Raw genomic sequence first — 21,800 nt, 5'->3', positions numbered from 1 at the left:
AGCTACCGCTTCTACCTCTTCCAATGATTCTGAGTGAGGCACAGAGAGATCTGTATTTACTGACAATTACCTTTATTGTTCAAGCTAACAAGTACGTGAATTCATACATTAAATACCTTGTGCGCACACCTGCTAAGTATAGTCAAAGAATAGCAAAGGTATTACCCGGGCAGAGGAATTTACGCTGGCCAGGCGTTCCTTGTTCCTCGTGGTCCCGATTCTCTCTCCATATGCTCCACGCAGGGTTCTTCTCGCTGTATCTGTGATGGTTATTCTTCGAAGTTACTGCCACCAGCACCCACAAAGCATCCACTTTTATATCCATCTCTTATCAATTCAAATGTCGCATTCCCATGTTATTGGCCGCAGGTCATGTGTCTGGCCTTTAACACCTGGTCATTGGCTTTGGTCCAAGCCAGCATCCATCTATTGACCTCTTCCCATCAAGGGACAGTTGCTGACTCATGGCTCTTTGTTCTCAGTCAGCAATGAGCTCGAATCACCTCAGGCATTCACAATCCTGCATGTTATAGCCAACCAAAGAACACCTCACAAATAACTCTTTACCTGGAAATGACCTCCAGTCCAGCAGATTACCTGAAGAGTCTTTGTGCCTTCTTTAAAACACTAATCAAGTCCAGCATGTCAAGCTCACAAAATGGAGAATTGAGTGTCTTCACAAAATGGCAGCCTCCATCCCCCAAGCACACGGCAAGAACAAAGACCGCTTCCACTGTCCTTGATTCATTTGAATTCACTGATTTGAAGATTGTCATTCTTTCTGGCCAACAGGGTTGAGACGAATAATAAATCAGCCATGATGGAATAATGGAGCAGACTTTATGTGCTGAGTGGCCTAATTCTGCTCCTCTGTCTTATGGTTTTATATGCTGTCGTATCAAGACAGCTCCCTGGTAAATCTCTGCACCCTTTCTAAAGCTATTACATCTTTCTTATGATGAGATGTCAAGAACTGAACACAATATTCCAAGTGTGGTCTAACCAGGGTTTTATAGAGCTGCAACATTACCTTGTGGCCCTTGAACTCAATTCCCCAACTAATGAAGGCCAACAATATACCGTATGCTTCTTAACCACCCTATCAACTTGCGCAGCAACTTTGGGGTATCTATGTATGTGGACAGCAATATCTGACTATTTTTCCACACTGTCATAAATCCTGTATTCTGCTTTCAAAAGCATGAGAAAATATACAGATGCTGGAAATTCAAAGCAATGCACACAAAATACTGGTGGAACTTGGCAAGCCAGGCAGCATCTATGGAAGAGGGTAAATAGTCAACCTTTTCAGCATTTTGTGTGTTGTACTTTCAAATTCAATCTTCCAAAATAAATCGCTTCATGCTTCTCCAAGTTGAACTCAATCTGTCACTTCTTAGTGCAGCACTGAATCCTGTTAATGCCCCATTATGGACTACCCTCCACACTGTCAACAACTCCACCAACCTGTTTGTCATCTGCAAGCTTATTAACCCACCATTCCACTACCTTATTCAAGCCATTTATAAAAATCACAAAGACCAGGGGTCCCAGACCAGATCCTTGTGGAACACCACTGGTCACCATCTGTGGTGCCACTCTATGCCTTCTGTGGGCAAGCCAATTCTGAATCCACACAGCCAAGTTTCCCTGAATCCCATGCTTCCAGACTTTCTCAATGAGCCTACCATGAGGAAGCTTATCAAACCCCTGACTAAAATCCATACACAACATCCATTGTTCTACCTTTATTAATGTGCATCATCAAAGAATTCACTTGGGCTTATGAGGCATGTCCTGCCCCTCATAAAGCCATGTTGACTATCCCTGATCAAACTATGTCTCTCCAAATGCTCATTGGTCACATCTAATAATCTTCTCCAACACGTTGCCCACCACTAATGCTCACTGGTCTGTAATTCCGAGGGTTATCCCTACTCCCTTACTTGAACAAATGAATAAAATTTTACACCCTCCTGTTATCTTGTATTGTTCCTGTGGTCAGTGAGGGTGCAAAGATCGTCACCAAAGTGCAGCAATCTCTTCTGATGGTAACCTAGGGTATATACTGTTTGACCCTAGGGACTTATCTATCCTAATGTTGTTCAAAACTTCCAGCACATCCTCTTTTTTTTAATGTTGGCATGTTCCAGCATCTCAGCCTGTTTCATTCCTTCTTCACATTTGTCAAGGTCCCTCTTCCTGGTATATACTGAAGCAAAGTATTAATTAAGGACATCGCCTACCTCCTTCACCTCTAGGCATATTTCCAGTTTTATCCTATTTGTCCTATTCTCACTCTAGCCATCTTCCTGTTCTTCACATAAGTGTAATGCCTTGGGGTTTTCCTTAAACCTACTCACCAAGGCTTTCTTATGCCCCCTTCTAGCTCTCGTAAATCTAGCTCCTTCCTGGCTACCTTGTAACTTTCTAGAGCTCTGTCTGATCCTTGCTTTCTAAACTTTTAAGGAATCTTCTTTCTTCCTCTTAACCAGATGTTCCACATTTCATCACCCAAAGTTCCTTCACCATGCCTCAATGAGACAAGCCTTTCCAGAACCCCTAGCAAGTGCTCCCTGTACAATGTCTGCATTTCTGTTGTGCATTTCCCTGAGCATAGCTGTTCCCAATGTATGCTCCCAAACTCCTGCCTCATGGCATCATAATTTACCCTCCGCCAATCAACCCTGACACCTGACCTAATTCATCACCTAGCACCAAATCCAGTGTGGCCTCTCTTCTAGTCGGTCTGTCCACATATTGAGTCAGAAGTCCTTCCTTGGACATACCTAGCAAACTCTGCCCTATCCAAACCTTTTGCACTAAGGACGAGTTAATCAAGTTGACGTCTTGACAACAACCTTGCTACTTTTGCACCTTTCCAAAATCTGCAACCCCATCTGTTCCTCAGTGTCTCTGTTGATATTGGGAGGGGAAGTCTATAGAAATCACCAGGGAGCAATTTCTCCCTTCTGTCTTCCACCCACACTGGCTCAGTGGACAATCCCTCCAGGATGTCCTCCCCCGTTTCTGCAGCTTTGATATTATCCCTAATTAGCAATACTACTCCCTCACCTCTTTGACCTCCCTCCCCATACCTTTTGAAACATCTAAATCCTGGAACATCCAGCAACTAGTCCTGCCCTTATGACAGCCAATTCTCTGTAATGGCCACAACATCATAGTTCCATGTACCAACGCATACTGGTACCGGTAACGCAAGTTCATCACGCTTGTTCTTGATACTTCTTGCATTAAAATAGACATACTTGAATCCATCACACTTTACATGCTGCATCTACCTGTAGACTAACTGCCCCTTCCCCTGCCACACTACACTAAATCCTCACCAATAGCTCTAACAAATCTGCCTGCAAGGATATTGGTTCCCCTCAAGTTCAGGTGTAATCCGGCCTTTTTTTTTGTATAGGTCATACATTCACCAGAATACATCCCAATGATCCACAAATCTGAAACCCTGTCCCTTGGACCAATATCTCAGACATCTGCCAAATCATCTGTTCTTATCCTCACTGGCAGCAGTTCATGGACCACTACCCCTGAGGCCCTGCTTTTCAGCTTCCTAAATTATCCCTTCAAGACCTCAAACTGTTTCCTATCTCTGTCGTTGGTACCAACATGAGGCTGCTCACCCTCCCCTTTACAATGTTGTGACACAGTGCCGACACGGAAAACATCGTACTGATGCAGGAGTACGAAGAGGGAGCGCCTCGCTGTGGTGGGGAGAGAGCGCTGCACTGATATTCCCGACTCGCGGACAATTCCCATCATGCGTCACCAGTGGGCGGAGTCTGCTGGGCCGAGGTACAGGCGGGCGCTGATTGGTGAGAGCTTCAACCAATGGGCTTCGGGGTGAAGGCCGACGGCCGGCTGTCGGAGACGCATCAAGATGGTTCTGGAGAGCACGATGGTTTGGTGAGGGCTGTTGGGCTCCGGGTTTGGTCTTGGGGGTGGGGGTCGGTGCCGGGCTTCGGGATGGGGAAGGGAGTACCGGCAGGCCTGCCGGCTCCGCCTCGTTCCGATCCGCCGCTCATCTTGGGCTCGGCCCGTGACTCAGCACCGAGGATCTGGGCCCGGGGCCGAGCCACAACAGTTCGTAGACGGTGGATTGGGTTACAGTCGGTTAAGGCTCGGACCAACACCCGCCCGCTTGTCCCCCTTTCCCACAACATCCCACTCCTTCCCCCATTTCCCACTTCCTCCTCCCCTTCCCCACAAACTCTCTAAATCAGCCTTTCCCTCTCTAATGCCTTCCAAAATTTGCTTGCAATAATTTAGCTTTTTAATTTATGAGATGGCCCTATTAATTTCCCGTTCCCTTGTTTAAAGCTGACATGATAAGCATCTGACTCACTAGGTGAGATTTGAATTAATACTTGTCGGACCCTCTTTCCAGCACTCAGCTCAGTTTCCAGGACCTGGTTCCATGCTGTCGTTAAACTTACCTGATTCTGTTATCTGCCCTTCTTTCAAAATTGCTAGCTTCACTGGAGTGTAAAATCAAGTCAGCAAACACTGTTGAGGTATTAATTAAATAACACCTGATCTCTAATCCGGCACCACCAGGTTTCCGTCAGAGCTGTATTGTTGAATTGTTCTGTATTAGTTATGTTCAGTACACTCTGTTTCCAGAATTTCTGGATACACTGGACTGATTTTATGCATGATGTTTACACTGGCATTGACAGGTGAACATCTATTTTACTAACCTGACCTGCTGCAAGAATTTGGATGCATATTCCTTGTTTGCATTGACTGTGGAGAAGGTTATTGATCTGAGGGTATTCAGGGAAGAGAGTAAGCATGTCTTGAAACATCTCCACGTTACAAAAGAGGAGGTGCTGGTGATCTTAAAGCACATAAAGGTATATAAACCTCTGGAGCCTGACCAAGGATGCCAGGGAAGAAATTTCTAGGGCCCTGGCAGAGATTGTGGCATTGTCATTGGGCACGGGTGAGATCTGGCAGATTGGATGATGTGTTTACCTTTACTTAAGAAAGTTTGCAAGGTTGATTCAGGGATCTAGAGGCCAGTGAGCCCAACATCAGTTATTGGAAGGGATTCTGAGAGATTGGATCTACCAGCATTGGGAAAGATCAAAGCTGGTTAGGGTTTTGGAATACTGGAAATCTTGGGACATTTAAGAGACTCATAGATGTGCACATGGATGATAGAGAAATGGAGAGCTCTGTGGGAGAGAAGGCTTAGATTAATCTTAGTGTAGCTTAAAAGGTCAGAACTTAATGTGGCAGAACAAAGAGAACTAGGGGTACAATACATGGTTGACAGTGCCAACACAGGATGACATGCTTTTCCTTACTAGTAAGGGAGGGCACTCTATACAGGACACTGGTGAGACTGCACTTGTAGTACTGTCCTTAGTTCTGGTTGTTAAGGTATAGGAAGAGTGTCATTAAGCTGGAAAGAGTGCAGAAGGATTCACAAGGTGTTACTGCGACCAGAAAACTTGAGTTTAAAGAAGGCTGGATGAGTTAAGACTTCTTTTCCTGGAGCATTGGAGGCAGAGTAATCTTAGAGAGACCTATAAAATCATGAGACCATAGATAAGGTCACTGTCCTTTTCTCCAGGGTAGGGAGTCTAAAACTCAAGGGCATATATTAAAGGAAAGATTTAAAGGCAAACATAAAATGGTGTGTATATGGAACGAGCTGCTCGTGGCAGGTAAAATTACAGTGTTAGAAGACTGTTAGACAGGCACATGGATAGGAAAGGTTTAGAAGGATGTGTGCCAAATGCAGACACATGTGATGAGCTCAGGAAGACAGATTAGTTGTTATGGATGAGTTGAGCCAAAGGTCCTGATTCCAAGGAATTGAAACTGGACATCAAGGTGGATGCCATTTTGTTTTACTTTGAGAAGTGGGATCAGATGTTTCATAAAAACTGTTTATATGGAGTTTCATTTTGCTGTAGCTACTGGTGCAGTCAGGAAGTGATATTTCACATTGGTTTTGAAGTATGGAGGTCTGCCTGTGATGACTGGCAGTGGACCATGGGCTTCAATGATAGTTCTTGGGATTAGGAGGAAAAGTGGACTGGTGAAATTTGGGTAAAGATTGTCCATGACCTCAAATCGGTAAAACAGTTTTCTAGGCCTGTGCAGCTTCTTTCTCTTTTAGGCTACATAGAAGCAGGCCCTTTGACCAGTCCAGCCTGTACCAACCCATTCCCATTTATCTGTTCCATGAGCCTGACTAACTGCCTCTTAAACATTGCTACAGTTACTACCTGGCAGTGCTTTCCAGGCACCCACCACTCTGTTGTAAATCTTTAAACATTCCCATTCTCACCTTAAAGATTTGTTCTTTAGTGTGTGATATTTCTATTCTGGGTGAGAGACATCTACCCTATCTATACACTTCAATCAAGTTACTCCTTAGCCTCACTACTCCAGAGAAAACAGTACAGGTTTGTCCAGCTTCTCCTTGTAGCTCATGCCCTTTAATTCAGGCACACCGTGGTGAAGCTATTCTGAACTCTCTTCAAAGCTCTCAGATCCTCCCTGTAAACGTGACCGGCTCTGTACAAATGTGGCAAGACCAATGTTTGAGGCAGCTGTGACCAGATTTCCTGATTTTACAGCTCATTGTCCCAGGGTGATCTACTTTCAGGGAGCTATGGACATGAACTTGAAGATCCTCTGTCATTCCTGCTTCTAAGGGTCTGGATATCTACCATATACAAGAAGTTGTAAGAGGGTGGAGGTGCAGCGCAGTGAGAATGCTTGGATATACATAGAGAGACACGAACTATTGTGGGTTGTGAGTGGGTGATCCTTCCTTTGAGCTTAGCATGCACTACCACCTGCTGCTTACTGAGAACCATCTCCTCTGGTTCACTGCAGTGTTGACAATAGTGAATATATGAGGAATGGAGACTTCCTACCAACCCGACTGCAGGCACAGCAGGATGCCGTCAACATCGTGTGCCATTCCAAAACACGGAGCAATCCGGAGAACAATGTTGGGCTCATCACGTTGGCCAAGTAAGTGTTTCTTCTTCAGTCACTTCACCACCAGTTTACCAATCCTTAAACTTCTCCACTTTCTTGCACTGAGCTTTTGGTCTTGTCCTAATATCTTTTGATGTTATTTCAGTCATTATGATTCATTGCTTTGATGTAGCCAATGGGGGGAGCCTTTGTTGGACTGGTGCAGCCAATGGGAGGGAGAGTTGCCTTTGTGGAACTGATGCAGCCAATGAGAGGGAGCCTTTGTGGGACTGATGCAGCCAGTGTTTCTGGGTGGGAGCTCCTGATACAGGAGCTGCGCCCACACCTAGTCTAAAATCGCTGGGAGATTCTGCCAGGAAGAATATATGCAGCCAGATTATCTATGGAGCGGGCTTCAGTGTTAGAAAAGTCATGTTTGGCCTCATTAAATCCAACAACAAATCTGACGGAAAAGCACAAAGCGAGGCAGAAAGCTGGCAGCAGCATCAAAATAAGCATCAAGGCCCAGCCTGCTTCAAAAACCCAACATGCCACTTGAATGCTGTGGCTATAGTCAGTAAGTCAAGTCAAGTTTATTGTCATTTCATCCATTAACTGCTGGTACAGTACACAGTAAAAATGAAACAGTGTTCCTCCAGGACTCTGGTGCTACACGAAACACAAAACTACACTAGACTATGTAAGACAGCACAAACAGCTACACTAGACTACGTAAAAACAACATTAAAAACTGCACTAGACTACAGACCTGCACAGGACTACATAAAGTGCACAAAAACAGTGCAGGGCAGTACAATAGTTAATAAACAAGACAATAGGCACAGTAGAGGACAAATCACAATTTAATAATAAATGATATAGATGTCAGTCTAGACTCTAGGTATTGAGGAGTTTGTTGGCTTGGGGGGAAGAAACTGTTGCACAGTCTGACCATGAGAGCCTGAATGCTTCCGTACCTTTTGCCAGATGGCAGGAGGGAGAAGAGTTTGTGTGAGGGGTGCGTGTAGCCCTTCACAATACTGTTAGCTTTGCGGGTGCAGCATGTGGTGTAAATGTCTGTAATAGCGGGAAGAGAGACCCCGATGATCTTCTCAGCTGACCTCACTATCCGCTGCAGGGTCTTGCAATCCGAGACGGTGCAAATCCCGAACCAGGCAGCGATGTAGCTGCTCAGGATGCTCTCGATACATCCTCTGTAGAATGTGGTGAGGATGGGGGTGTGTGGGAGATGGAATTTTCTCAGCCTTCGCAGAAAGTAGAGACGCTGCTGGGCTTTCTTGGCTATGGAGCTGGTGTTGAGGGACCAGGTGAGATTCTTCATCAGGTGAACACTAAGAAATTTGGTGCTCTTAACGGAGGAGCCGTCAATGTTCAGCAGAGAGTGGTCGCTCTGTGCTCTCCTGAAGTCAACGGTACAACTGAGTGACAGCATGTGTAACTGTCTCTGCTACCTTTTGTCCAACTCAATAGCGAATTCTTTTTCCACAGCAGCAAAATCCAAACTCCCCTATGGCCTATCAACCCTGAAGTCTCAAACTGTGATCACTCTGCACCTCCATCCTTGAGCATCCAGTGCTTCAGCTTTTCACTGACAAATATACCTTCAGTCCATTTCTGCTGCTCAGCAGACTGGGTGCTGTTATTTCGTACTGTTTGATGCCCTACAGCTGAGATTGCACATTGCTGTTCACCCGCCATTGGACAGGTTTTCCTTGAGTTGAAGGTTCAGGCTAAGATTAATCTGTCACATAACTGGTTTGAGCTGGGCTGGTTATTATTTGTACAGTAACACAGAACCAACCCCCATCATAGACCTATTGAACAGCAAAGCCCGAAGCAGGAGGAGCTTTTGACTCATCCCTGATTCGACATTCAGGAAGATCGTGGCAATTTCAGCACTGGATTCCTGAGTAACCCATATATCCCCTACCCCCACCCCCCATTCCTATCATATCTAAAGATGCATTGATCTGTCTCAACTACATGAATATCCAAGTCCTCTTTGGTAAAGGATTTCTAAAATGTGCTGACTTAAAGGTGAAAAAGATTATATTAATCCTTTATTACTTTCAAAGTGCCTCATTACCCCTCATAATTTCCAGAATTTTAATGCTACTTGCATCATCCTAAGTGCTCTATAATTTCATCTACTTCACCCCACTTTATTTTAATAACAGCATTTTAGTGGTTCCTTCCAAGCTGTGGTAACAGTTTTGGAAAACAGCAACTATATTCAAAACTATAGGATTCAAGTTCATCAATTTCTGGGGATCTATCAGCTTTCAGTACCATTAATTTCTCTAGCAGCACCAGAAAGATTTCTTTCGACCCAACTGGTCTTTATCAACCACAGCATCCTCCTTGCTAGGCTCAGTTGCCCGTGTGTGACCCATAATCTTCTAAACCTTTCCTCTCCACGTACCTGTCCAAATGCTTCTTAAAATATTGCAGTTGTCCCGGACCACTTCCTTTGACATATCATCCCAGGTACTCTCTACTATCTCTATAAAGAAATTACTTCTTAGGTCTCTTTTAAATTTCTTTCCTCTATCTGTGTAAAACTTGTAGTTTAGTCTCCTTAGTTCTGGGGAAAAGACTGTAATGGAGTATCTTATCCATACCTCTCATGCTTTTATAAACTTGTAAGAGGTCACCTGTCATTCTTTTATGCTGCACTGCTTGCTAGTCCTTTGTATCCTGCTATCTCACACACACCACTACATCCTGTCATTCCCTTCTTAACGCCATTGCTCCATGGACTCGGTTTTTCAATTGATGGCTCCGTTATACAGTGAGCATACCATGTTTGACTCGGTGCACTTCAGAGTCAGTGGTATTATAGCTAATGCTGCAGCATTCTGTTTTAACAGCTTTCTGTCTTGGTCTACTTGCAGTAACTGTGAAGTGCTCACGACCTTGACCCCTGACACAGGACGGATTCTCTCCAAGCTTCACGCTGTCCAGCCCACTGGGAAAATCAGCTTCTGTACTGGCATCCGGGTTGCCCACGTAAGTGATCGAACTGGGGAACAAACCCTCAGTCTTTTCTAGACTGCACAGTTCCAATAGTTGTCAAAGCACCACAGGGTACATTCATACTGTGCTCTCTCTTAATGTAGGAAACACAACAATCAAATTCCTGCAGAGAGCAGATCACTGCTGATATCATATCAGCAGTGATATCATATTACATGTGATATCAGGAAAGGAAAAACCAGGAGCCTAATTTCTTGATTCCTCCCACCACACCAAGGCTGCTACACAATTCAACTTGATTGTGGCCGCTCTATCTTCTCCCCAGCGTCACCTTCGTTCTAGATCCATTTTACCTCAGAATAGCTAAATTTTATCTCAGATTTAATATTCCCAGTTGACATGGTGTCAACTTTTTTGTGAAGAAAGTTCTCGATTTCCCACACTTTGTATGAGGAACTGTTCCCACCCTACAGCCTAGCTTTGTCCTGGCTTCCCCTCACTATCCTCGTATCCCATTAAAGGAAGTGGATTAATTTGCTGCCCGCTGTCCAGTCTGGATCTGATGTGACATTATCCTACCTGTTACTTCAGAAGTTTTAACAGCTGTATTAGAGCAGCCCTCAGTCTGTAGATTTGAACATAGGGGAGGAGGGGGGAAGAGTTAAACTCACCGTACTCTACATGTGGCTTGACCCATTCAGTTTGAAAGTGCACGTACACACTGGACCATTGTCCAGCACCCCATTATGAACTTGCTGTTGGGTGTTCATCCCATGCTCAGCAGACTATTCCAAGACATGGGCCATTCATTCTGTATTTGAATGTTGCCGTTGGATTCTCTGAAGTGGAGAACATGTGAGATTTAAATTGGTATCAAAAGTGGTAAAATTACTGAATGGGGTAATCTGGGAACAGAGAAGGTATGTTCAGAGATGTTTTCACTTATGGGTGAAGCCAGAATAAACAATCACCAAGAAACTAGAATTATGGATAAATTCAATCAAGAATGTGGGAAGAAAAAAGTCCAAGTAGAGGAAGGAAATGCACAGTAGATAAGCAGAGAAACCTTGGGGTCCAAATGCAGAGTTCACTGAAAGTGCAACAGAGGTAGATAAGTTGATGAAAATATTTGGCATTGCTGTCTTCATAGGTTGGGACAGGTCTATTAAGAGTTGGGATGTTTGTTGAAAGTTTACAAAAAACTGGTTAGAACACAGTATTTTGTGCAGTTATAGGAAGGGCATGAGAGAAGGTGCAGAGGAGTTTTACCAAAATGCTGCCTGGATACCTCAAGGCAGCATGCTTAGCTCCCTGTTCTTCTCTCTGTACACACATACTATCTTCAAATTTGCCAGGTATACGAGTGTTATTGGATGAATCACAGGTGGTGGTGAGTTAATTTACTGGAGTAAGATCAGCCACCTGGTTGAGTAGTGCCACAGTATCAACCTCTCATTCAGTGTTAGAAAATCTAAGCGGTTGATTGTTGACTTCAGGAAGGGAAAGGAATCTACGTTGAGGGAATCAGTGGTGGTGAGAGTCAGTGGCTTTAGTTCCTGGGTGTTAACGTGTTTTGACAACTTATTCAGGGTAGAGCACATAGATGCAGTCATAAGGAAAGCACACCATTGTCTTCATTTTCTTACGGTTGTCACTGAACACTTTAATAAACTTCGACAGATGCAGTGTTGAAAGTATCTTGACCAGTTGCACCATGATCTGGTATGGCAGTTTGAATGTGCAGGAATGTAGAACGCTGCAGTGAACTCAGCCCAGTACATCTATCAGTATTATCTACAGGAGGCAAATTCCATCATCAAAGATCCCCACCATCTTGACCATGCCATCTTCTCGCAGTTTCCAATGAACAGGAGGTACAGGCTGAGGGACAGCTACTTCCCTCCAACCATTCCATTCTTAAACCAAGCAGCACAACCCTAATCACTGCAGTTTTATAAATCTGTGGCCAAAGGACTTTGTTGTTTTTTTGTGATAATTACCTATGAGTTGTATTCTTGTGAATTGCTGCTTACCTGATGCTCTCTGCCCGTGATGCTGCTCAAGTTTGTCTTTGCACTCTGCTACAGCAGGCAGCATCTATTGAAAAGAGTAAACAGTCGACATTTTGGGGCCGAGACCCTCAACACTACTGGGGCAAGTCTAAAGGGAAAATTTCTTTTGTGCAGAGTGCTGATGACTGCACTATTCTGATGGAGTTGGGTATGGTCATATATTAGAAACACTTCGCCACATAAATAGGCCGGGTTAGAAGAATATGGACCTAATGTGGGCAGATGGGATTAGTGTAGATCATCCTTAATGATATTGTGGGCCAAAGGGGCAGGTTCTATTTGGTACAACTGTGACCATGCAATTCTTTTGCCAGAATGCAGAGAACATGGAACATATTCACTGTGGCAGAGGGTTCAGTATTCTCAGCTCTCTGACAAAAGGAGTTCCTGCCACCTACCCAATTGAGTTTATTGGTAATTGTCATCTATTGGAGTGGCAGAAATGAATAGGGTGGGGAGATACAGTGATGAGAGGAGGCTTGTCTGGTTCACAAGAGAGCCCAAAGTAGAGGGGCTGAATGGTGAATTGGGTGGCATGGTAGCCTAGTGGTTAGTGTAACACTTTACAGTGACAGCAATCGGTTCATTTCCCACTGCTCTCTTGCGAGGAGTTTATCTGTTCTCGCCGTGACTATATGGTTTTCCTCTGGGTGCTCTGGTTTCCTTCCGCATTCCAAAGATATACGAGTGAGGGCTAGTGATTTGTGGGCATGCTTTGTTGGCACCGCAAGCATGGCAGCTCTCGTGGGCTGCCCCCACCACAACCTCGGGCCTGTGTTGATTGTTGACACATTTCACTGCACGTGTGCCAAATAGAGCTAATCTTGATCTCTTTATCTACTATTTTTAATCTGTGGTGTAATTCTGTGTGAACTCTTTTTCAGTTAGCACTTAAACATCGTCAAGGGAAGAACCACAAAACACGGATAATTGTATTTGTTGGAAGCCCAGTTGAAGACAATGAGAAAGACGTGAGTGACCACATGCTTGTTTCTGCTGCTCTATCTCCACCTCCCCACCCATTTATTTTCATTCCCTTCAGCTTAATCCTTCCTAATTTTTTCCCTGAAATTCATATTATCTATTTTAGTAATGACTAGCATAGGTTAGGTGTGATTGGTTATCAGTACTTTACACGGAATCCTGTGGATTCTAGTGTTTGATAGATACTGAGCTTTTTAGCAAGCTTTTGGCTGTTAGCCTCAAGTCTCTAAGTTCAGTTGCCACAAAAACGATGCTGTAAACAGCCTGTCACTTCAGCTCAACACAGAGGATCTGGTACTGTCGGGTACCATTTTCCCACATTAAACCAAGGCCCCTTCTGCTTTCTCTGGTGGGTGTCACTGTTGCATGATGAGCAGGCCTTCTCCCTAGTATTCCCCTTCTGACGTCAGTGATGCTGGGTTGTGTGGACTTCCAGTCACCCTAACCAAGTGACAATGGGACTTGTAACATTGTAATTGAGGCAGGTAACTGCAACGCTGCCTCCTGCTTCATAGCATAGTGATTCCGTCCCTTTGTGAACAGCCCACGCTGGTCAAGTGGACACTAAATGAATCACTAAAAGGCAGGAGAGGGCAAAATTGAGACGGGTGAGAGGAAGGAAGCACAATGTTTTTGACAAGTTCTGTCCCTGTAGGTGTGACCGCTGTCAGTGTAATGTTCACCCAAGGCTGTGTATTTGTCTATTCCTTGCAGTTGATCAAATTGGCCAAGAGACTGAAGAAGGAAAAAGTAAACGTGGATATTGTGAACTTTGGAGAAGAGGTGAGTTGTGGGACCTAAGAGCATGCAGAGAGAGATAAAATGGAAAAGCTGAGTGAGGAAGAGTTAGGCTAAGGGCAATGGGGCAAGGAGTTTAGAAACAAGGAGAGTTATGTAACCCAGAGAAGAAAATGGTTTGTAGTTCGTGGGAGGTGGAATGTAACGTCTATTTGAATGTTTGAAAACTTTACGGGATTTTGGTTTCTTGTTGGGCGCCTCAAACTCAGGATGGAGGCAGGTTACTGGGGCAGAAGAGAGTGGAATGCCGAAACGATAAAGCTTACCTTTATTTGTCACATGTACATAAAAACATGCAGTGAAATGTATCATTTGCATCAACGACCAACACTGTCCAAGAATGTGGGGGGGGGAGGGGGCATTCCACAAGTGTCACCACCTTTCCAGCACAAAATAACACACCCACAGCTTGCCAACATTAACCTGTACTTGTTTGGAATGTGGGAGGAAACAGGAGCCCCATGTGGTCACGGGAAGAATGTACCAACTCCTTGCGGATGACAGCAGGAATTGAACCCCCAGTCACTGATGCTGTGAAACACTGAACTAACCACTGCACTGCTGCATGAAATCATTTCAATTAATCATAACCCATATAATCATTTCCGTGTTAACTCAGGACAAGTGGTCAGTGTATGCATGGGGCAATAGCAACAGTGAGCACAAGGTGGCAATGGGAAACCTGCCCGTGAATGAAACTGCGCTGCTCCTTCTCCAACTGTACTGCAGGTCCAATGATGTAGGAGACAGCTCCAATTCCTGAGTAACTTCCAATATCTCAGTGAAGAGAATGTGGAAAACTGGTGACTGCTGAGGGAGGTGGTGGCCATTGGAGGCTTGGGAGGGAGATATATTCCCAAGATCCCTCTGCACTTTAATTTTCCTTGGGTTCCTGCTACATGGTGGAATATAGGGAGAAAATAAGCCACAGTAGAGTAGACTAGTCCCAGGCCTTTTTGCCGGCTAGTGGAAAAATTGAAGTGGGACTTGAGGTGCAGGTTTTCCTCACAGTGGGTGATGACTGTGTCGCTGCCGGGGGAAGTGGTAGAGGGTCTAAATACTTTTAGATAGGAAAGGTTTAAAGGAAGGTGAGCCAGACATTGGGAAATGGGGCGAGGTTAGATGGGTATGTTGGTCAGCATTGAGGAATTGGGCTGAAGAGTTTGTTTCCTTATTTTATGACTCAATGAATAACTCAACACTGTCCACCAGGAAGCAAACACAGATAAGTTAACAGCCTTTATCAATGCACTGAATGGAAAGGATGGAACAGGCTCCCATCTGGTGACGGTACCTCCAGGTCCAAGCCTTGCAGATGCGCTCATCAGCTCCCCCATCCTCGCTGGGGAAGGGGGCACCATGTTGGGACTTGGAGCCAGTGACTTTGAGTTCGGTGTGGACCCCAGTGCAGATCCTGAACTGGCCCTGGTAAGCACCAGCTATTTTCTGTTTTTCTTTGGTTGAACACAAAGTTGGAGCAGGAATGGACCATCAATCCTTGACTTATCATCAGTGGCATGGCTTATCCTGTACCTAAGTAGGGCATTCCTGTGTTTTTGCCCTATCCTGTGATGTTCTGGTGTGGAATTTCTCAAGTTTACCACCCTCATAGTAAAGAAATTTCTCCTCATCTCATTCTGAATATCTTGTGTCATCCCTTGTTCTGGACACTTCAGACAACAGAAACATCCTCTCTTCATACACCCTGAAAGGCTAGTCAGAATGTTTTACACTTCAGTGGGTAAGGGAATGAATATTGCACGCAGGACTTCAGGTTCTCTGTGTGTTGCTCTTTCCCTCTCTCCCTGAGTGTGGTGACTGGGCAGCCCAGAATGTGGATTTGCAGCGAACATTGTTTGCAGGGCCAAGCAATGCTTCGAAAGTGGATTCCGAGCAGTGGCTTGTTTAGAGTGTCATACAAAGGAAGTTCGCTTCTTTTTCATGCAATTAAATTGAAAGTCTCTTCTGCCCTTTGTATCTTGCAGTCCCTGATGGAAGAGTTGAACTCCTGTACACTCTCTCCAGCGTCTGCCTGCTCTTCGTCCTTTCCTGCTCCATGTCGGTTATAAACTCTGATCTGACTGAGTTACTCTACATCCTGTGTTACATAGTGACCTCAAATTAATTCTATTTGGCTGTGATTGCCGGGGAGGAAGAGATTGGTGCCAGAGCTTGTTTGCAGAAGAACCACATTGCTCGGTGTACTTTTGAAGAGCGGGCTGAGGCATGAATGTAAATCCTGTCCTTTCCATCCATAGGCTCTCCGTGTATCCATGGAGGAACAACGGCAGCGGCAAGAGGAGGAGGCCAGGAGAGCAGCAGCTGTGTCGGCCGTGGAGGCAGGAATTGTCACTCCTACTGGTGAAGGTGGGGCCTTTCGCTGCTGATGGAGGTGGTTGGCAGCTCTCCACCAGTGATCCGTTGCTGTGTGTGTAAGACAAAGCCCCCTGCTCTTGATCCTGTCAGTTGCCCCCATTGCACAATGCTGATATAGAGTCAGAAGTCCTTGTCTCTCTTCCTGAGCCAGATGAAACATTAAACCCAGCTTCATTCTCTGCTGTTTGAAGCTTTTTCTCCAGGGCCATAGAAAGCAGCTCCTACCCTTGTTTCCTTGTCTCATTGTTGGTGATTTTACAGTGCAGGAGGGGCATGCTGTCACACAGTCCCACTCCCTCGCTCTGCTATTGGTCTAACTTTTCTAAACTTCTGGCCAAATGGCGTCTAGGATAGTTTCTGGAAACGTCTCCCACCACCTGTGTACATGGAGTTTCTGTGGCTCTCTGAACCGTGTTGATATGCTGATGTGGTTTGAGTTGCGTAGCCCATCTCTTAGCAGCCACACTTGCAGGAGGAGAGCAAGGCAGAATCCCCAGGACATACACTCTAGCAGTGTGTCTAATGGGTGATCAAGAGCAGGTACGTCCTGGGGAGCTAATACACAGCCGTTTGTGAAGACTGGTGTTCCTGCTGTCATCCCCTCACTCTCTTGGGTTTTCACTCCTTTATTTGTGTGTGTGTGTGTGTATGTGTGCATGCGTGTGTGTGCACGCACGACTGACTAAGATTCATATTGAAGCACTTTGTTGTCCTTCAGAGCCAGATGATACCGTTCTGAAGATGTCAGTAACCCAGCAGGAGTCCCCGGAAACTGGCCTGCCGGATATAAGCAGCATGACTGAGGATGAGCAGATTGCCTACGCCATGCAGATGTCTCTCCAGACACCCGGTACATCTTCACCTCATCACGCTTACCCAATCGCCTCAGCCTCTAACTGAACAGTGCAAGATGATGTGCAGCACTTAACCTCACTTGACACATGCAATCCAGTCCTACCAAATCCATCGGAGCCTGAGCCCTGAATGTAGACCTGACTCCGATTCTTACTGAGCATGGTGTCTCATTTCCAACTCGCCCATTCCTATCCTCATTTGTGCCATACCTTTCACAACATCAGGATTTTGCCAAGTACTTCACTGTCCATGAAGCATATCAAAAGTACGAAATGGTATAGCCAGCTTGCCCCAGATAGATAGTATCAAAACCACCAGAAAGAACTGTTCTCTTCAAAACAGTCCCCAGAGGGAGGCCACACTCTGATGTGGAGCACTTTCCTGATGTTGCCTCTTTGTCAGTGCTGTTCTCTGCTGTAAGCTGGCCAGGAACATTTTGTAGATGTGACACATAAAATGCTGGAGGAACTCAGTGGGTCAGGCAGCATCAATGGAAATGAATAAACAGTCAACATTTCAGGCCAAGACCCTCTTTCAGGGCTGGAAGGGAAGGGGAAAGATACCAGGATAAAAAGGTGGCGGAGGGGAAGGAGTAGCTTGTGAAAATGTTTGTGGGTAACTTCTGTTCTCCTTTAGATTTTGGGAGTGCTGCCGATTTATCGGGCATGGATGCTGGTACCGCCATGGACACCTCAGAAGCTGCAGCCAAGGTACGTGCAACCTCTCACCTCATCCCCATGCTGCAGCCCCGAAGCCAACTTCCAACCCCAATTCTACTCCCAACTCCAAATGTAAATTGACTGGGAATGGCTGTGACAAATAATCTGCTGTCTTTGTTTCTGAATTGTCCACCATTAAATAGTTCCTGGTGCCTGATTCTTAGTGCAGCCAATACGAGTTGATGTCAGGTCGCCACTGGTCAACACTCATCTCAGTTACTTGTCCGGTGATTTCATTATTTTAGTCGCTCTCACTCCACACACAGACATATCTTCCAGCCCAGATCACAATTATGAACCATTAATTGATTACCGTGCACACTTTGGCACCCAGCTTGATGCCTGTGGCTTCAGCCTTTGTCCTTATGAGCAGGATTTGGACTGTGATATTTAACTTCACAAACCATCTCACCCTACTCCAAATCTCCCAACAGGAGGAAGATAACTACAATGTCATGGAGGACCCAGAGTTCTTGCAAAGTGTGTTGGAAAATCTGCCTGGGGTTGACCCTAACAACGAAGCTATTCGCAATGCCATGGGCTCTCTGCAATCACAAACGTCGAAAGATAGTAAGAAGGACAAGGAGGAAGAGAAAAAATGAAGCTTACTGGCCAGAGTTTGAGAGAGAGCTTCTCTGCATTGCTGCCCAATATTACCTGCAACACCACAATCCATATAGTTTTCTGTTGCAGTAATAGCTGCAGATGATAGAAGTTCTGCTCAGATGTCATTTTTTTATTTCTTTCATTTGCCATGTACTGTATTAAAGGTCCTGACTTACAGTGGAATGTTAATAAAATGTTCTTGCATTTCTGAATGAAGTGAGCTTGCCTCGAGGATGGAGAGCACACGTACCTGTGTGCCTGTGAGACAATGTTGACGGTGTGTATCGCCACATAGTGCTGGAGAAAGTACTGTATTTGTTAATCTTTGGAGAAGAATGCACGTGGGGTGGGGGTGGAATTAAAAGCAGTTTATTATCATCACAAGTATCAAGGCACAATGGAAAAACATGACTTGCCTGTTTGTACAGATTAATTTATTACAACAGTACATTGAGCTAATACAAGATGCAACTGTTTATCTTGTATAACATAATTGAATGGAAAAAAAGTGAGGTAGTGTTCATGGGTTCACTGTCCATTCAGAAATCTGATGCAGAGGGGAAGAAGCTGTTCCTGAAATGCAGAGTTTGTGTCTTCAGTCTCCTGTACCACCACCTTGAAGGTAGCAACGTGAAGAGGGCATGTCTTAGGTGATGAGGGTCCTTAATGACGGATGTCAACTTTTTGAGGCAACACACGTAAAATGCTGGTGGAACACAGCAGGCCAGGCAGCATCTATAGGAAGAAGTACAGTCAACGTTTCAGGCCAAGACCCTTCATTCTGACGAAGAGTCTGGACCACCTGAAACGTCAACAGTGCTTCTCCCTATAGATGCTGCCTGGCCTGCAGCGTTCCACCAGCATTTTGTATGTGTTGCTTGAATTACCAGCATCTGCAGATTTCCTCGTGTTTGAACGTTTTGAGGCACTGGGGAGGATAATGCCCATAAGGAGCTGGCTGAGTTTACAACTTCCTGCAGCTTTTTCTGATCCTCTGCAGTGGCCCTACCATAGCAGACAGCAATTTCAAAGTATCAGAATAAAAGGCAAGGATAACAGGTTTAGAGAACCTTGGTTTTCAAGAGCTATTGAAGCCCTGGTTAAGAAAAGGAGGAGGTGCATAGCAGGTATTGACAAGTAGCAAAAAATAAGGTACTGGAGTATAGGAAATGCAAGAAAATCAGAAGGGCTAAAAGAAGACATGAGTTTGTTCTAACAGACAAGGTCAAGGGCTCCTACAAATATATTTAGAGCAAAAGGATAGCAAAGGACAAAACTGGGTCTGTAGAAGTGAGGCAAAGTAGCAGAGAGATCATGGACCCTATATAGATTACAAAGGAGGAGGTGTTTGCTGTTTTGAGGCAAATTAGAGTGGATAGATTCCCAAGGGCTTGATTCTGTGGGAGGCAGGTGCAGAAATTGCAGGGATATCAGAGATATTTAAAATATGCTTAGCCACACCCGAGGTGCCGAAGGATTGGAGGATAGCTAATGTTCAGATGTTTAGGGAAGGCTCTAAGAATAAGACAGGAAATTATAGGTTGGTAAGTCAGACGTCAGTAGGGGGAAGTTATTGAAAGGTGTTCTAAGGGACTGGAAATGGTATATAATTGTTTAGATAGTCAGGAACTGAAAGGGATAGTCAACATGGCTTTGTATGTGGTAAATCATATCTAACCAATCTTAAAGAGTTTTTTTGAGGAAGTTAGCAGAAAAGTCGATTAAGGCACGGCAGTGGAATTCAGCAAGGCATTTGCAAAGGTCCTGCTTGGTAGGTTCGGTCGTTTTGATTAGACATTGGCTTCATTGAAGAAGCCAGAGAGTGGTAGTAGATGGAGGCCTGTGACTAGTGCTTTGCCACAGGGATCGGTGCTGGGTCCATGGTTGTCACTTACATCAATGATCTGGATGATAATGTGGTAAACTGAATCAGCAACTTTGTGGATGACACTAAGATTGAGGTTTAGTGGACAGCAAGGAAGGCTATCAAAACTTGCAGTGGGATCTGGACCAGCTGGAAAATGGCAGATATAATTTAATACAGACAGGTGTTGCTCTTTGGGAGGACCAATGATGGTAGGTCTTGCACATGAGTAGTAGGGCACTGAGGAGTGTAGTAGAACAGAGGGACCTGGGAATACAGGTCCATAATTCCTTAAAAGTGGCATCATAGATAGATAGGGTCATAAAGAAAGCTTTTAACACATTTACCTTCATAAATCAAATGTATTGAGCAGAGGAATTGGGATATTAAGTTGAAATTGTATATGATGTTGATGGGCCTTGTTGAGATTGTACAAAATGTTAGTGAGGCCTAATCTGGACTATCATGTGCAGCTTTGTTCACCTACTCTACTTGGGCAGAGTTTTGGAGACTGGAGTCCTTCCGCATTTCTTTCCTCTTGCGGTCCATGTATAACACTGTCCCTATGCCACCACAGCAGCTCACGTGGGACCCTAACTGCAAGGTTTGTGGTCAGCGGGATTCACTGGCATACATACTGTGAGGATGCAAAACAGCTTTAACACAAGGACTTTAGAGGTTGTGCCACAACAAGGTACTGCTGTCCCTTGCTGAGTAGGAGTGTAAAGAAAAAAGATCAGCTGGCAGAGAGGCAAATAGGGCAGTCATTTTCATCAAGGAGAGGGCCATGCCAGAGGCCTAAATCCAAACTGCCAAATCATTGGGGATGTGGGGAGGAAGCTACACTTTGATCAGACTTTGTACTGTGGTCCACCGAAGACACGAAAATCATCCTGGTGGAGCTCACAGTACCATGGGAGGAAGGATGGGCGGAGGCTCACGAGAGGAAGGGGCTGAAGTACTGGTCCTTTGTCCGGGAGTGCAGAAACAAAAGATGGCAGACGTGGCTATTTCCAGTGGAGATTGGCTGTAGAGGATTCCCGGCAAGGTCGGCATGAAGGTTGCTGTTTGTGCTGTATTTTGATGAAAAGAGCAAGAACCCAGCAGCTCACAGAATGGGGGAGGAAACAGCCTCTTGCTGGACATGGAGCAGGCAAGAGGAGATGAGCTGGAAGTTCGGAGCCGATGGACAGTGACTTGGTCACCACTGCTGACCCACCAACTGGAGAGTGTAGTGGTTAAGGGTCAAAACACTAAGAAGGTTGGGCACCAACTGACAACATATGCTCCTGGCCAAAAGCTCATCAGTTACCTCATCAGGTAACTGAACAGAGCACTGCAGTGTATGATGTAAATGACTTCCAGGAAAGACTGGATGGCATCCGAGAAAGGTCGGTGATGCTAGAAAGGCAGCTGACCTCCAGGAAAGACTGGTACGGACACACAAGGCTAGCAATCTTGTGTGCAGCACTCGCAAGAGGGCACTGTACAAGCTACAGATGTACTAAATACGCAGTGCCCCCGAGAGGGGGGAGGATGAGAGATTCAATAGGA

At 45.1% G+C, this 21,800-nt stretch overlaps 1 protein-coding gene across 1 annotated transcript; it reads left to right on the top strand.

Moving 5' to 3' along the window:
* Positions 1 to 3,781: 3,781 nt before the first annotated feature.
* psmd4a (proteasome 26S subunit ubiquitin receptor, non-ATPase 4a) lies at positions 3,782 to 18,594 on the top strand. Its single transcript, XM_073061451.1, has 10 exons — positions 3,782 to 3,936; positions 6,889 to 7,029; positions 9,891 to 10,005; positions 12,929 to 13,015; positions 13,743 to 13,811; positions 15,039 to 15,254; positions 16,085 to 16,193; positions 16,921 to 17,052; positions 17,694 to 17,767; positions 18,211 to 18,594. Exons 1-10 carry the CDS (start codon positions 3,911 to 3,913, stop codon positions 18,376 to 18,378), a joined length of 1,137 nt encoding a protein of 378 aa, XP_072917552.1. The 5' UTR covers positions 3,782 to 3,910; the 3' UTR covers positions 18,379 to 18,594.
* The last annotated feature ends 3,206 nt before the right edge of the window (positions 18,595 to 21,800 follow it).

Source organism: Hemitrygon akajei, chromosome 11, assembly GCF_048418815.1.
Source record: "Hemitrygon akajei chromosome 11, sHemAka1.3, whole genome shotgun sequence".
NCBI lineage: Eukaryota > Metazoa > Chordata > Chondrichthyes > Myliobatiformes > Dasyatidae > Hemitrygon > Hemitrygon akajei.
The sequence above is the reverse complement of the archived record's forward strand: the minus strand, read 5'-3'. Positions and strand labels throughout refer to the sequence as shown.